Below are 14,209 nucleotides of genomic sequence, written 5' to 3' on the forward strand. Positions count from 1 at the left end.
AACGCCTGTGGTTCCCCCGGCCCAGAAGAAACCAGCGTGGGGGGAGGGGCAGGTAGGACTTGGGAAAGGGGGGGGGGGGGGTAGGGGAAGCACTGCTGATTGCTTCTGTGAGCTGCACATAGCCCCCTAGGAAACTTTTGAATACCCCACACTTTGGGAAACACTGACTTTGTTCTTTAAAATGTGCCCTGGTTATGCAAATTTCTGCAGGCTCTGATTGAATAACAGCACTTAGGCAGAGAACAGGAATCTGTAGTTATTTAGGAGAAAAAACAGAACAATTATACAAATAAGATTCTTTTAGCATTCAAGAAAAAGTGAATACTTAAGAATAAATAACTACAGCACTCCTGCACTCTGACTGGCCAAGACAATTGTTTTTCATTATAGTTTCACACTCTTTTTCTGATGTGGAAAGAGTATATGTAATGCTAAAAGGTTTTCTCTTCAAATAACACTTTTTTCTTATTGATAATAAAAGCAGATAACAGCAAAGTAGAGAGCCAGTTTATTTCACAACTCAGATAAGAACTCCTAGCATGATGGTGCCACAAGTAATGTCACAGCTCAGCGAAGCAATAGTCAGACCTTGCAGATGTAATTATTAGAGCCAAAACAGCAAATTATAATGCACCATTTATCATTTACATACAGCACAATAATACAATGTCAGCACAAGTGTTTCACACCAACTTTTAGGAAGCTGTGCTGTCAAACTGGTACAACTATCATTTATAAAAAGCCACTAGCTTAGCATTTTCAAATCCGGTCCCAGGGACAAATTGTTTGTTGGCTCCATTCACATCACAGGGCAGAGTGACAAACTGGCACACAAAGTTCTTCACATTATAGACCACGGATTTAAAAAGAAGGGATTATTTCAACTCTTAATTCAGTGCACAGGAAGAGCTGGGAGGGATACCTTAACAACATCTGCATGCCTTATGCTCTGCTTTAGTCTGTCCTATGGGTTTTTTCCTTTTCATAACTGTTAAAACTCTTTAAAAGCACAAAAAAAAAAAAGTAGAGTAACAAAAAGTGCGTAAAAATGACAAAATACCTGATTAATTATATGCTGTTGTAATTTTTCTCCACACACTGAAAGAGAAAAAAATAGAAGTAATTAGCTTTAACATATTTTAATGAATAAAATGATCATATACATAACACAACAAAAATGATGCAGTCAACAAAAAACACAATATGATTAAATAACAAAGTACAAAAGAGTATAATAGGCTTCAAAAGGAACATATTAAAATGGAAATTTAGCCAAAGCCATAATATTTGTGGAATGGAACAAATACTGTCATATACAAACTATGAGGACTAAGGTACAATTTAAAGGAAAGCCAATCAAAAACAGTAAGGCTAATATGAGACAAAATAAGTATGTTAGAGATCAGAATCACTAATCCACTATGAAATAATCAGACAAAGGAAAAAGGAAATTACAGGGCATGTCTACATATGCTTTTATGTGCGCCTAAACTTAATGCACGTTTGCCTAATGTGTATTAAGGTGATTTAGGCACGCGTCTACACATGCATGCACTAAGGTACATTAATGTGGTGTGCAAACTGCTGTGTCAACATACACAGCCTTAGCACATCTACACGTGCATTAAGGTGCTTTAGCTATTTGTACCAAAATTTGATACCTGCAAAAGGAAGTATCACATTTAGGCACAAATAGCCTAAAATAGCCATATTTAACGTGCATTAAGGGTGCACATGTGTAGACTCATGCCCTTAATGCACCTTAAAAATGGTTAATGCACGTTAAATTGGCATGTGTTAAATTAGATGCTCCTTCAGAAAAGTTACATATATGTTAAGTGATCTGTTCTGGGTAATGGGAAAGATAGGTACTCCAAACTAATATCTGAAATTAATGGAAGTGATTGACACAGCTAGTACCCAGACTGTCAATAAATAATTTCAACACAGTATTGGAACTAAGGCCCTGGATTCCCATAATTAATTAGTAACAGAGATGTCAAAGCTTGGATGGAAATAAAAAATAAAGAAGCAAACCTACTAATAATTATATCATTTAATTTAAATCAATAAGAATGGAAGATGGTCATATTATGTCCAATTTTATGAAGAATTGATACACATGCATTTTATGTTGGAATGGAATCGCATATAGATATCGCATGCAATATCACACCATTAGGCCAACCCAGATGGTGACTGGGTTGCAATGGAATGCCCAGTCACATAGGGAAATATCCTTCTACAGAGCACAGGGTTCTTGACCAGTTATATCCAGCCACCCAAGCCCCATGGCGCACTCTTGGAATATATAATTTTCTGGGACGTGTGCTCAAGCATGATGCATGCATGTTCGAGTCTACCAGACTAGAACCTCTGAAACATGGCTCCAGTGTAGTAAACTCAAGCGACACTTATTTGGAAAAGTGTTATTTTTCCATTAAAAAAAAAGAGACATCCCCCGTTAAATCAAGAGTACAGTATCATTTCAAAATCTACACTAAATTGTGTTGATGCCATGTCAAAGGACAGTCTATTGTAAGGTTTTATCATAAAAAATTACAGGGATGTGTTAGAGGCATTTGGTCGATGGCATAAGAAGATGTATCTAGATAAAGAAAAAGATAAATTTTACATTATGAAATGAAAACAAGATGAAAACAAATTAGATGTCAAAAACTTTCTAAAAAGGTACAGATGGAAAACAAAGCAAGCCTGCTAGGCAATACAAAAATTAGAAGTTCAAAATGAAGACAACAAAATTTCAAAGTTGCAGGATTACTCCTACAGGATATAGTGGCAAAGAGATCATTAATATTTAGACTAGATTTAAACACATATGAATAACAGTGGCACCTATAGCTAAGATAAGTTGTATACATAGCCAAAGTTAATCATCAGGACCAGGTACAGACATTATACTTTTACCAGTATATGTGATTGGAAACCAGACTATACCCATAAGATAACAGAAATTCAGCACATATAGACTGGTTTAAAAATGGTGAAACTTAGTTTAAGATTTGCCCCCATCCACCAAAGGGTAAATGTGTGTTGTTTGCTACTGGTTTAAACTATGCTGCTTATAGAGAACCGCATAACTTAGATAGATTCCACCTTGGGCTTTTTAACTGTCTGTACTTAGCCCAGGTGGCTTGTTTAAGAAATTCTACGCTATCATAATATTGCACAACCTTACTAATTGAATTATGGTTTTGTGTGCTTATTTGGCTTTCTTCTGAACCATTCTGGGAGTGGTAATGGAGATAATGGTCTAGGCCACCCAATACTGGTACTTTACTATAGTAATGGAGTTTGTATTTCTGTTAAGAATGACATACCTTTTCAAAATGAAATCTATTTTTACCATTTAGGGAGAGCAATTTTAATTAGTAGTCTATAGCAATAAGTCTACAGAGTGACCACAGCAATTACACTCTTCCTGCAACTGGAGGTCATCCATAACCACTGGAGACAGTCAAGAACTCCCACTCATACATTTAGGTTTACTTGCAGTTGGAACTATCTAGAACAATTGCAATGGGACTTCCTTCACAATTTATTAGCATGGCTCTTTAACTGGCCTGGGAATATGATACTAAATTATAGTTGTATAACTGAGGTACGTGGCTGTTGTGGGGGTGACTGGGGCAGTAGTAGGTACCCCTTTGAGCAGAGGAGTACAAAAATAGCTGCTGCTGCAATGGCAGCTGGCTGCATCCCTGCCATCAGCACCAATGCACCTCTATGCACTGTGGCTACCCAGAGCATGGAGCTGCCATGCTACATCTCTGCTAAATGATGATGCACTCACTTCCTCCTTCAAGAGCTGTCGTGGAAATACTGATCCTTTCTTTAAATTACTGTCTCTGTACTAGCATATAGAAGTATAAACAATGTAGATTTTTGAAAACTGGGTAATAACTGTATATTTTCAAATTGAACACAAGTATCTTATTATTACTAAGAGAAATGAGCTTCCCTACTGATCCATTACACTGATTTCTTCATAAGGAGAAAAACTGAAGATAATTTACTACTTTAGGCTATATCATAAGGTTGCTTCTTAATTATAATTATTTCCTGCATGCTGCTTTAGTATTTTTGTTTGCTACATGTAAAACAGGATACATTTTAGCTGCAAGAGTAAAAAAAATATATATATATATAATTTAGTGATTTACAGCAAGTTATTCCATGTTCATTGAGATCATAGTTGGGAGCAAGAGCATTACATTTTGGTGCTAATTTTTAACCAAATAAAAGTTCTGGTAATGGAAGATTAAAGAAGTGTGTGCTCTACCATTCCTTAATGATATACAAGTTGCTAGAAAAGTATGGCATTTGAAATCTCTGCTTAGATCAACATTATTTTGCTCAAAGGTTTGTGGACTTTGAATACTGATGCTTTCCTGTTTCTCAGTACATTTGTTTTAAGGCTATTTTGATTCACTTTAAAGGAATTTTAATAACTTTCTGTTGACAGCATGGACAGCTGGTCTTGAGAATTAGTGAAAATTCACTTACTGACTGAGGAAGGAAGTGACATCAATGAGTTTTTAAAGTCAGCCCAGAGGGAAAAGTGAGTTGTGTTGAGTAACCTTTCATTTCATTGTACTTACAGTGATGCCTTGAGATGCAAATTGTATTATCAATGAAACCTATTATCTCTACCTAATATAAGTAAAAAGATGAAATGTAAAGAAAGGTTACAGGGGGAATCAATGGCACAATCCATAGCTCTCCCTTTTGCTGATTTAAATACAAGGATTCTACAACAGGAGTAATTACTGCAAAGAAGTAAGATCAGCAAAGAGGATGCAAGATTAGCAGAGCAGAAGTTGACTATCCACTTCAGAAGACTGGGGATCAAGCTCAAAGTAACAAGGAATGAGTGAGAACACGTATAACACTCAAACCATTCCAAGAATGTCACTGGTTCACAACTGTCCTGGGTTAGAGGTGGCTGTACATGTGCTGCTAAGGGTTCTAAGTAGAATCACCTCCTTTTAGTCACTGCCATGCCATTCAACTACCACCTGAGGGTGGTATAGTGTACCCAGCCCAATTGCAATTTTATGCTTCCCTTTCTTACTAACAGTAGTGAATTCAACAAAGACCCATTCCTGTACTTTATTGAAAGCTGCAGTATGGTGGTACCCTGACTGGAAATATCTAGGGTGTCTATGTATGAGGGGGAGGAGGGCAGAGATAGGGGGAGTTGTTTTGACTCTGCATCTAGGTTTGTGAGACCTGGGTGCTCTGGAGATGCCAAAACTTCTAAAGAGCTCGTTCCCTCAAGCCACCAATACATTTATTTCTGTTCTTAGAAACTAATTGGGGTGCAGTGCTCCCTGCCTGATTTGGCACGGGAAGTAGGGGTGGCTAGGGGCAGGCTACCTGATCCCTTCTTCTGTGTGCAAGAGCAGATGGGGGGACATCAAGCAGCAGCTGCCCGCTGCCTTTAAAGAGTGGATCAATTCCCTTCCATTGGTGGCAATGGAATCCTTGGGAAGTCCTCAAGACCCCTCAACAGAAGGAAATTGACCAGCTGTTTAAAGCGTAGGAGAGCTGCCCCCATAGGTCCCAGCTGTGGTCATCTGCAGGCAATAGGAGTTGGAGCAGTAGAGTTCTGGCTGTGTACATGAGCAGCCAGTTGTCATGTGTGGGTTGGAGTGACAGGGAGTGAGTAGCAGTGTAGTGTGAGATGCCTGGAGGACCAACCAGACATTAGTCATAGAAAGCTTGCTTTCCGCATACAACACTGAACCATGGAGACCTGCTTCAAAATAATACCTGCTTATTCAAGTATACTTCAGAAATGGTTTGGGGGTTGTAATTGTTGTGAACTAGCTTGCATGTCTGGACCCTTGTGGTCTAAACCACATTTAAACCAGTCTAAGTGATATGTCTGTTCACATTCAAATTGACTAGTGTAGCCTCTGTTTAGTCACAAACTGACTGCTGTCTTCATCAGAAAACAATCACATGGATTTGGCATCATCAGCAGTCTCTGCTCAGAAGAGGTGAATTTGCACGAAAACCTAGAGATTATAGCAAAGGTGTTACAAATTAGGACTGAAATACCTTGCATATCTGGAAGGTTGCAACATTTGTGTTTCAGATCAATACTTACCACCTTTCAGCTTGAGCACCACTATTAAAACCAAATCATCAATTTTTTTGCTATTACCCAAAAACCCGCACTCAAACTCAGCACCACATTTTTGTTTTTAGAACCAGCTGAAATAACTTTATTCCTTTTTCTACATTTTCTTTAGATCATCTGAAGATTAAAAAGTATGTTTTTTCAAACTCAATACATTTACATAAATCAATCTTGTCTAATTTAGCTCCAAGTTCAAATAATTTTAAGACAGACATTTTGTACGTACAAGACAGAACTATACAAAGTATTGTGATACTTTGACTTTTTTTTGTTTTTGTACAAGTAAAGTGTTGTGCAATTAGGGCAGAAGAAAGTTTTATTATTGACATTAATCCAAACCTTGTTTATTTTGCCTTTCTCCAAGCTACTTTTCCATTGAGTAGATTGTTAGGTGTATTGTATATATATTTTATAAGTATATATTTATATGTGCTTCCATAAGCATACATAAACTGGAACCAACTTTAAAATATTTGTTAGCTGCTTTTGGGACTAAGTCTGAGTTCAGGGAAAAGCAATGGGAGTTTTCTTCAGTTGAACAGGAATTTGACCCCTGGATTTCATGCTGCTGGGACAGTTATGGTTTTTACCAAAAAATCTTGATACATCTCCCCCCCATAATATACTTCCAATAAAATGTTTTTTTTTTTATTCTCATGATGCTAAATCACTGGAATCAAATTTTTATTCTATCACCATTTTGAAAATGTTGGTATTTACATGTGATGGTTGCAGACAGCACTACTGGCTTTAGTAAACCTTTTACCCAACTCAGCAAGCCTTCAGGGAAAACAGGAGAGAACTCCAAATACAAAAGCACAGGAAACAATGACTGTAAGTCATGGGCAAAATTTCCAAATGTCCACTTTTGATTCCAACCCCACAACTAGCTCAAGAACATAGCCACAACATAAGTTGAGCTAAATTAGCACCTGGGATACTAACATGGTTAACTGCATCTCTCTAGTGTAGTTCAAAGCAATGATCTTCTACCTTTTAGGTTAGATGCCAGCATACCTAAGCCATCTTCCTGATGAGATTCTGCCTTAAATTAATTTTGGACCATCTGGACCAGCTAAATGTTCTTAACTGGCTCAGCAGCGTCATCCAAACAGCTTGAGATGATGCAAGCAAATTAGGAGCCTATCAAGTACATACATGTGACATATCCATTCCTGCTGAAACTTAACTAGCTACAAATCCAGTGGAATTGTGATTAAACATTGTTACTACCAATTGGAGAAATGCATCTTTTCTATACTTGTCTTAAATGGATTCCTTGCTAAATAACGATAAGGCTATATTTTTTTGACACAGATGTAAAACAATCCTTCTAGCTGGTTTTGGATGCTCCAAAAAAGCAATCTTCCTGTATAGGCCTCTGGTTACTTAAACTAAAAAGAAATATATTCAGGGACCATTCTTCTTCTTGAGTCCTCTAGGTTTTCATGCACAAAATAGCATACCAATGATAGTTTTCAGGGTGTTCCTTTAATACTGACATTTACTTAAATGAAGGCTTTAAAGCCTAAACTGTTTTATAATTAACTGATAGTAGGGACATGACCAAGTCATACTTATTGCTGTCATGATGAACTCTTTAACATTTACACTTCAAACATTTTTACCCATGCAACCTCAAACACAGAATTATTTACACTATTTTGCCTTTTCTCCACACAGAGAGAAAAAAGTGACATTTGTGCAGTTTTTCAGATTAATATGGCATTATTCCTTTTGATAAGCTACTTCCAGCTCAAATGTAATTAAGATCACCAGTTAAAAGGGATGAAGTTAGGAAATATTTGTTCTGTTGAAGTATACTCATAACAGCTTGATACTGTTTCTTGTGTTCAGATATATCAGCAGATACATTAAGACTTCTGACAGCCCATCTCCTTCCTAACAGCATAATAGCAGGGTAAAAACAGTTCCATTTCTAAAAGATGAAGACCATGGCTTTATTTCATGAGAAAGTAAGATCCTATAAATCTGCTGCTTTGCATGATGCTCCTGATACTTTTGTACAATTCTTTAAATAACTGAGTTTTGAATGCCTGCTTAAAGTTTGAACACTGAAGTCAACTGGTCAATCTACTTCTGAACAACAATATTAAATAAGTGGTGATGATAGTGAGAAATGTTTGGTGACTGACCACTCCAGGCAATCCCTCTACAGGCTCAAGTTTTCACACACCGTCTGAACTACTGAGGAGCAACCATTTTGGCATAAGTGTCAGAAATGAAGCCCTGCAAACTCCACAAGTGCCACTCTGATATCCTTCCCTTGCCCAAACCAGCAGCCTACTCTCTGCTCCCTGCCCTGTGCTACTCGCTTGATCTGTTGCTTTCCATTTTGCTTCTTGATTGTGTTCCCTGTCCAATCTGCTGATCTGCTTTCCACTTCCTGCTCTATGTGTCATTGTGCCTCCTGCCTCCTCCCTGGTCTGCTGTGTGCTATACATAGAGGCTGCTACTTGTGGACATGCATGCTGTAGGTTGGCCACCCTTGGTCTGGAAAAAGGGAGGGATAAGTTTTAGAACCCTGCACTTGAGAAATTGCATGTCTCCTTCTGCCATGTTTCTACTTGTGATGTTCCAGATGAACTTCATTAATTTAAAGGATGGGTTAGCAATAAATGCATCCCCTATGAGGGAACCTCAGCTTCTAGACAGGGTTTGGTCTGGCTATTAAATAGCCCATTAACTTCAGGCCATGATGCAAGTCAAATCTATGTAAATAAGCTGGTGTAGAAATAGTCTTTTGAAGAAATCATATTTGTGGTGGGAAAGGGAGATTGGTGTTATGAGATCAGAAATGAGTACCTCTAGTTAAATAAGTATAGAAAGCATATCAACAGGTTGTGGTCAACTCTTTTATCATCACTGGTCTACAAACCAGCCAGAGCTGCTTCTGAAAAGCTAGAATAGCAAGCTAGAATATTTCCTGGAAACAACAGCTGTTGCATCTTCCCTCAACTTGGTCCTTTGCCTGAGGAGGAAATGTGCAGAGATCTATTTTCCAGATTGGTAACGGGAGCAAATTCAAACCTGGCATTTCATAAATTCATAGATGCTAAGGTCTGAAGGGACCTCAACAGATCATCATGTCTGATCCCCTGAACAGGCAGGAAAGAGTGCTGGGGTCAGATGAGCCCAGCCAGATGCTTCTCCAGCCTTCTCCTAAAGACCACCAACGTAGAGGAGAGCACCACTTCCCTTGGAAGCCCATTCCAAATTTTGGCCATCCTTACCGTGAAGAAATTTTTCCTGATATCCAGCCTATATCTGCTGTCAGCTTGTGGCCATTGTTCCTTGTTACCCCAAGAGGCACCCTGGTGAACAGAGCATCTCCAATTCCTTGCTGTGTCCCCCTAATGAATCTGTAGGCGGCCACGAGATCACCTCTCAGCCTTCTTTTGTGGAGGCTGAAGAGGTCCAGGTCCCTCAGTCTCTCCTCATAGGGCTTGTCCTATAAGCCTCTAACTATATGAGTGGCCTCTTGAGTCTATCAACATCCTTCCTGAAGTACGGTGCCCCAAACTGGACACATACTCCAACTGCGGTCTGACCAATGCCGCACAGAAGGGAAGTATCACCTCCTTGGTTCTGTTTGTCATGCATCCGCTGATGCATGATAAAAAGCTTTGCTGATGATTTTGTCTCTGACGACTCATGTTCATTTTGGAGTCCACTATGACTCCGAGATCCCTTTCTGCTTCTGTGCTGCTGAGAGGGTCACTTCCCAGCCAGTAGGTGTGCTGGATATTTTTGTGGCCCAGGTGCAGCACTCTGTATTTGTCCTTGTTGTGCTGAATCCTATTGTGTACTACCCACTTTTCTAACCTGTTCAGGTCTGCCTGCAATCATCCCCTGTCCTCCAGAGTGTGCACTTTACCCCACAATTTAGTATCATCTGTAAACTTGGACAGAGTACACTTCACACGCACATCCAAGTCACCGATGAAGATATTGAAGAGTACAGGTCCAAGGACTGAACGCTGTGGGACTGCTTTACCTACCTCCTTCCAGGTCAATACCGACCTGTCTACTACCACTCTCTGGGTTTGACCGCTAACCCAATTTGCCACCTGCTGGACCATGTAAACATCTATGTCACAGCCTCTTAATTTATTTATGAGAATGTTATGTTACTCTCTCTCTTCTGAAAAGGCTTGTATCGTGGCATAAGAAGAAATCTAAAACATTCTAAATGCTTCTGAGAATATGAATCATAATTATGTATACATATCTCTATGTAGAAAGCCCCTTTAAGTTCAGGTGTCATTCACATCTTTTTTGGAACACAAGCTTCAAATGCTACAGACTGCCTATTTGTAATACTATCTTAAAACAGGGGTTTTCAACCTTTTTGGATTAGTGTACCCCTGGTGGAGCAGTGTACCCCCGGCAGCCAGACATGGAGCAGGAGAGGTGGGGTGGCACGTGTGGCTGAGTGCTGAGCAGCAGCAGCTGCCGCGTGTGAGCTTCCCCCTCCCCCTGCATCTGGCTGGGCAGGCGCGCCTGCGCAGCAGCATGAGATGGTGCATGACGGCGTTCCATGTCTGCCCGCTCATGCAAACCCCTTAGGGCTTTCTCAAGTACCCCGAGGGTATGTGTACCCCTGGTTGACAACCCCTGTCTTAAGATATAGTTTAATGTATTTCTGAACCTCTGTGCTAATCGCGTAACTGAATGATTATAGGGCCAACAATGTATTAATCACATCTTTATGGTATTGCATAATCCTTCTCAACTGTCATGACGCCAACTCACAATTGGCGGTTAGACATAAAAAGAACCCCAAGTTGATACTGATTGAACCAAATGAAGGAAAGCTGGCAATTTCAGAGTATTTGAATTCTCACAGCATTCCAATGTCTCCCTGGCTAATTTTTGGTGATTACTTTTGATATGAAAACAGACCTTTAATTGTCAGCCTCTAATAAGGGTACAGAACTGTTCCCTGGGAGGTTCAAAGGGCCCTGGGAACCTAAATGTTTATAAAAGCTCAGAGGTCTTGTGTTGATCCATGTGTAGAGTCAGCCTCCATTTAACAAAGTAATTACAAACAAAATTTAAAAAAAAGGAGAAAAACTAAGTTGTTCTTCAGGGTTTGGTGAAGGCACTGTGGTGTTAATGGGATTTTGGGGCCTTCATTCATTAATTCCTTTGTCCATAAAATAAAAAAGAAAGAAAAGAAAAAAAAGCTGAAATTCCACTCTAAAAAAGTGGGCCCAGTTCTGCATTTACTTGCACTTTAATTCTATTTAAGTCAAGCATAATTCATTGGGTATAAATCAGTGCAGAATTTGGCCCTCTACTACCCTGTTAGCACTACAAAATATTTATGAAGTATAATTTTCTCTGAAAATGTATTTCAATATTTGTAATTGTAGTAACAGTGTGGTAGTAGTTATTCATTTTTTACTAGAAAATGTTCTTACCCCCCCCCCCCCCTTCTGTTCCTTCATCATAATTCATTTAAGGACTTGGCAGCTTAGACAATGAGAAGTGCTACATGTCTATTTTTTAACATCGGTGCCATATGGATAAGATGTTCAATCTCCAATAGAAACTTATGTTCATTTTCCATGTTTGTTAGGTACTCACATCATATATGACAGATCACGAGAGTAATTTGCCTAAATTCTGTTTTATGTTCATTAACTCAGGACGTTCTGAAATTTGGTTTTGATTTTTATAAATATCTCATCACTGTTTTTAGATTTCTTTTCACTTCAGGATATCCAATACAGCAGGTCATAGTATTTTGGGCAGGCAAGGATCAATTAGTCATAATCTAACAGGCATGCAGTTTCCTTCAAACTCTTTCAGTGCACCCTACTTCTTGAGACAGAGATTTTTGCAGACACCAACCCTCATATTTGCAATTGTGAGGGCCATCTCTCTGCATCTGAGAGTGCACAGAACATATATCCTTTCATTTGTGATGTCTACATTCCCCATGGCACTTGATGTCATCACTGCTTACATGGAAGGGTTACCCACTCTGCTAAAATATCTTCTGACTATGCTTAAGTGTTTAACTTAAATGTTTTAACACTACAATCTACATAACTACATTAGATAAGAGGCACTGTGCTTACAGAACCCATACAGAAACAAGGTCTTGGACCTGCACAGCTACCTTATCAACACATGGTGCTTTTGCCAGGGGCCACTGAAACATTCCATTTTTGGGCTGGAACATTCCATTATTTTTCCTTTTTTTTCAGTTCCTCCCATCTCTGCCCACATTAAACACACACAGCTTCACCCAGGAGAACATGACTTCCTTTTGAAATCTGCAGCTGCAGTTTCTCAGTCACATTAGACATGCTGAGGGAGCCACAGAGCCATGATGTGCAATTTGGCATCTCTTGGGGTAGCTCAACTACTGTTCCTTTCACTTCCAGGAAAAAGGACTGAAATCCAGCTCTAAAACACGCCAACCCAAAACAACTTTAATTAGATTGGCTTGGAAATGGTCCCCAGATATGTGGCACAATACCCTGCAGTAAAGGAAAGCTTCTACAGAGGTTTCTTTCTGGCTTACCTGGTAGAAAAACTGCAGCATCCCAGCTAGCCTAGAATGGCTTTCTCATTTGACTCAGTGAAGCATCTGCATTCATGATGCATGCACAGGGAGGTTCAGTTCTGGATGGTAAAATCCAGTAGCTTAGCACCAGTTACATAGTACAGTCCCAGAGTAGGAGCTCCAAAGGAAGTATGGTCTAAGGCTAATAATGCTTCAGAAATTAAACACGTTCAGCTGTCAACGTGACATGAGGCCATAAAATGAACAGCAGCGAGGAGGGCAAATGCTCTTTCAACTTACTAGTAATTCTGAGTCTTGAATATACAAATGTTCTCTACAGGCACATCCCTATACTTAGTGTATATGCAGATGTTACACTTAGGTCAACATAACTAGGGTTAAGTCAGTCCAACTGCTGAACTTTTTTTTATATGTTCAGGTATTTTAGATTAGGCGAAAAATGACTGGTTCCATCTAACTGAATGTTCGTTCATGTTTGGAGCACAGCCCCAGGGCTGGGAAAGCCCAGATACTTATCTCAGCCCCAGAGTTGCGCTTTTCCTACCTGCCCACCCACTCCTCTCCTCCCCTTCCCCACCACCCCAACTGAGCTATTTTTAGCCCTTTAACCCTTCCCATGCTCAGACGGACAACTATGTCTGCCCCTCACCAGTCCCTCACCCCAAACTTGTCCACCTCTCCCCTCACCCAGACTTATTTAGATTGTGTTTTCAGCATAGCTCCTGGCACTAGGGAACATATGTACAAGTAGGGAGCTCATCTACAATCACACAGCTTAAAGTAAACTACATGGTCATAGATTGGGACCTGCAAACATGTGCATGTGCCCTAAGGGCCAAACTCTGTCACTGTTGCCCTGTGGGGTCAGGCCAACTCTCAGGATCTCAATATTTTACTGTTAGACATGAGGGTCTGACACAATTGCACATATACAAACACACAAATCAATTAGGTGCATACATACACACACTACCAGCTCAGGCACATACACATCCAAACCAGCCTAGATATATTAATTTGTATATCATGCACACAATGCCACATATACACACACACACAGGTAAGTTCCTAAGTTGGATGGTACAGTGCTTATGTGTATGCTTGGGGTACCTGGGATACTTGGGGGAAGGTTCAGGTGACAGAGAGAGAGTTAAAGTGTAGGGAGTAAAAGTTGCCAGAACCTGGATTAGAACAGGTGGACTACAGAGAAGCTGACTGAGGAACTGACACTTGGGTTTACTTTAGGCAGACTGGGACTGGAAACTGAGTCAGACAGCTGAGATATTGTGGGATGGGGTAGATAAATGGTGGCAAGGAGGAGATAGCCAAGAAAGAAACTGAGGCAGAAACCTGGTTCCTCAGGGGAAAAGGAAAAGGCAGTGGGGATATGACAGTGGCAAAGAAACAGGGGGTTTGGAGGCAGAGAGGAGCTCAGGACAGGTCTTGGAGGTGGCAGTGAGCCAGAAGCAGGAGAGGGA

At 39.9% G+C, this 14,209-nt stretch overlaps 1 protein-coding gene across 1 annotated transcript in view; it reads right to left on the reverse strand.

The window, feature by feature from the left end:
• Positions 1 to 14,209, reverse strand: part of CHST9 (carbohydrate sulfotransferase 9) — a 202,307-nt gene that overhangs the window by 33,397 nt on the left and 154,701 nt on the right. Inside the window, exon 3 of the mRNA XM_019526555.1 lies at positions 1,061 to 1,098. Within this exon, the coding sequence (XP_019382100.1) occupies positions 1,061 to 1,098 (38 nt within the window). The remainder of the gene's footprint in view (positions 1 to 1,060; positions 1,099 to 14,209) is intronic.

This window comes from Gavialis gangeticus, unplaced genomic scaffold (assembly GCF_001723915.1).
Source record: "Gavialis gangeticus isolate Ggan-Ray unplaced genomic scaffold, GavGan_comp1, whole genome shotgun sequence".
Lineage (NCBI taxonomy): Eukaryota > Metazoa > Chordata > Crocodylia > Gavialidae > Gavialis > Gavialis gangeticus.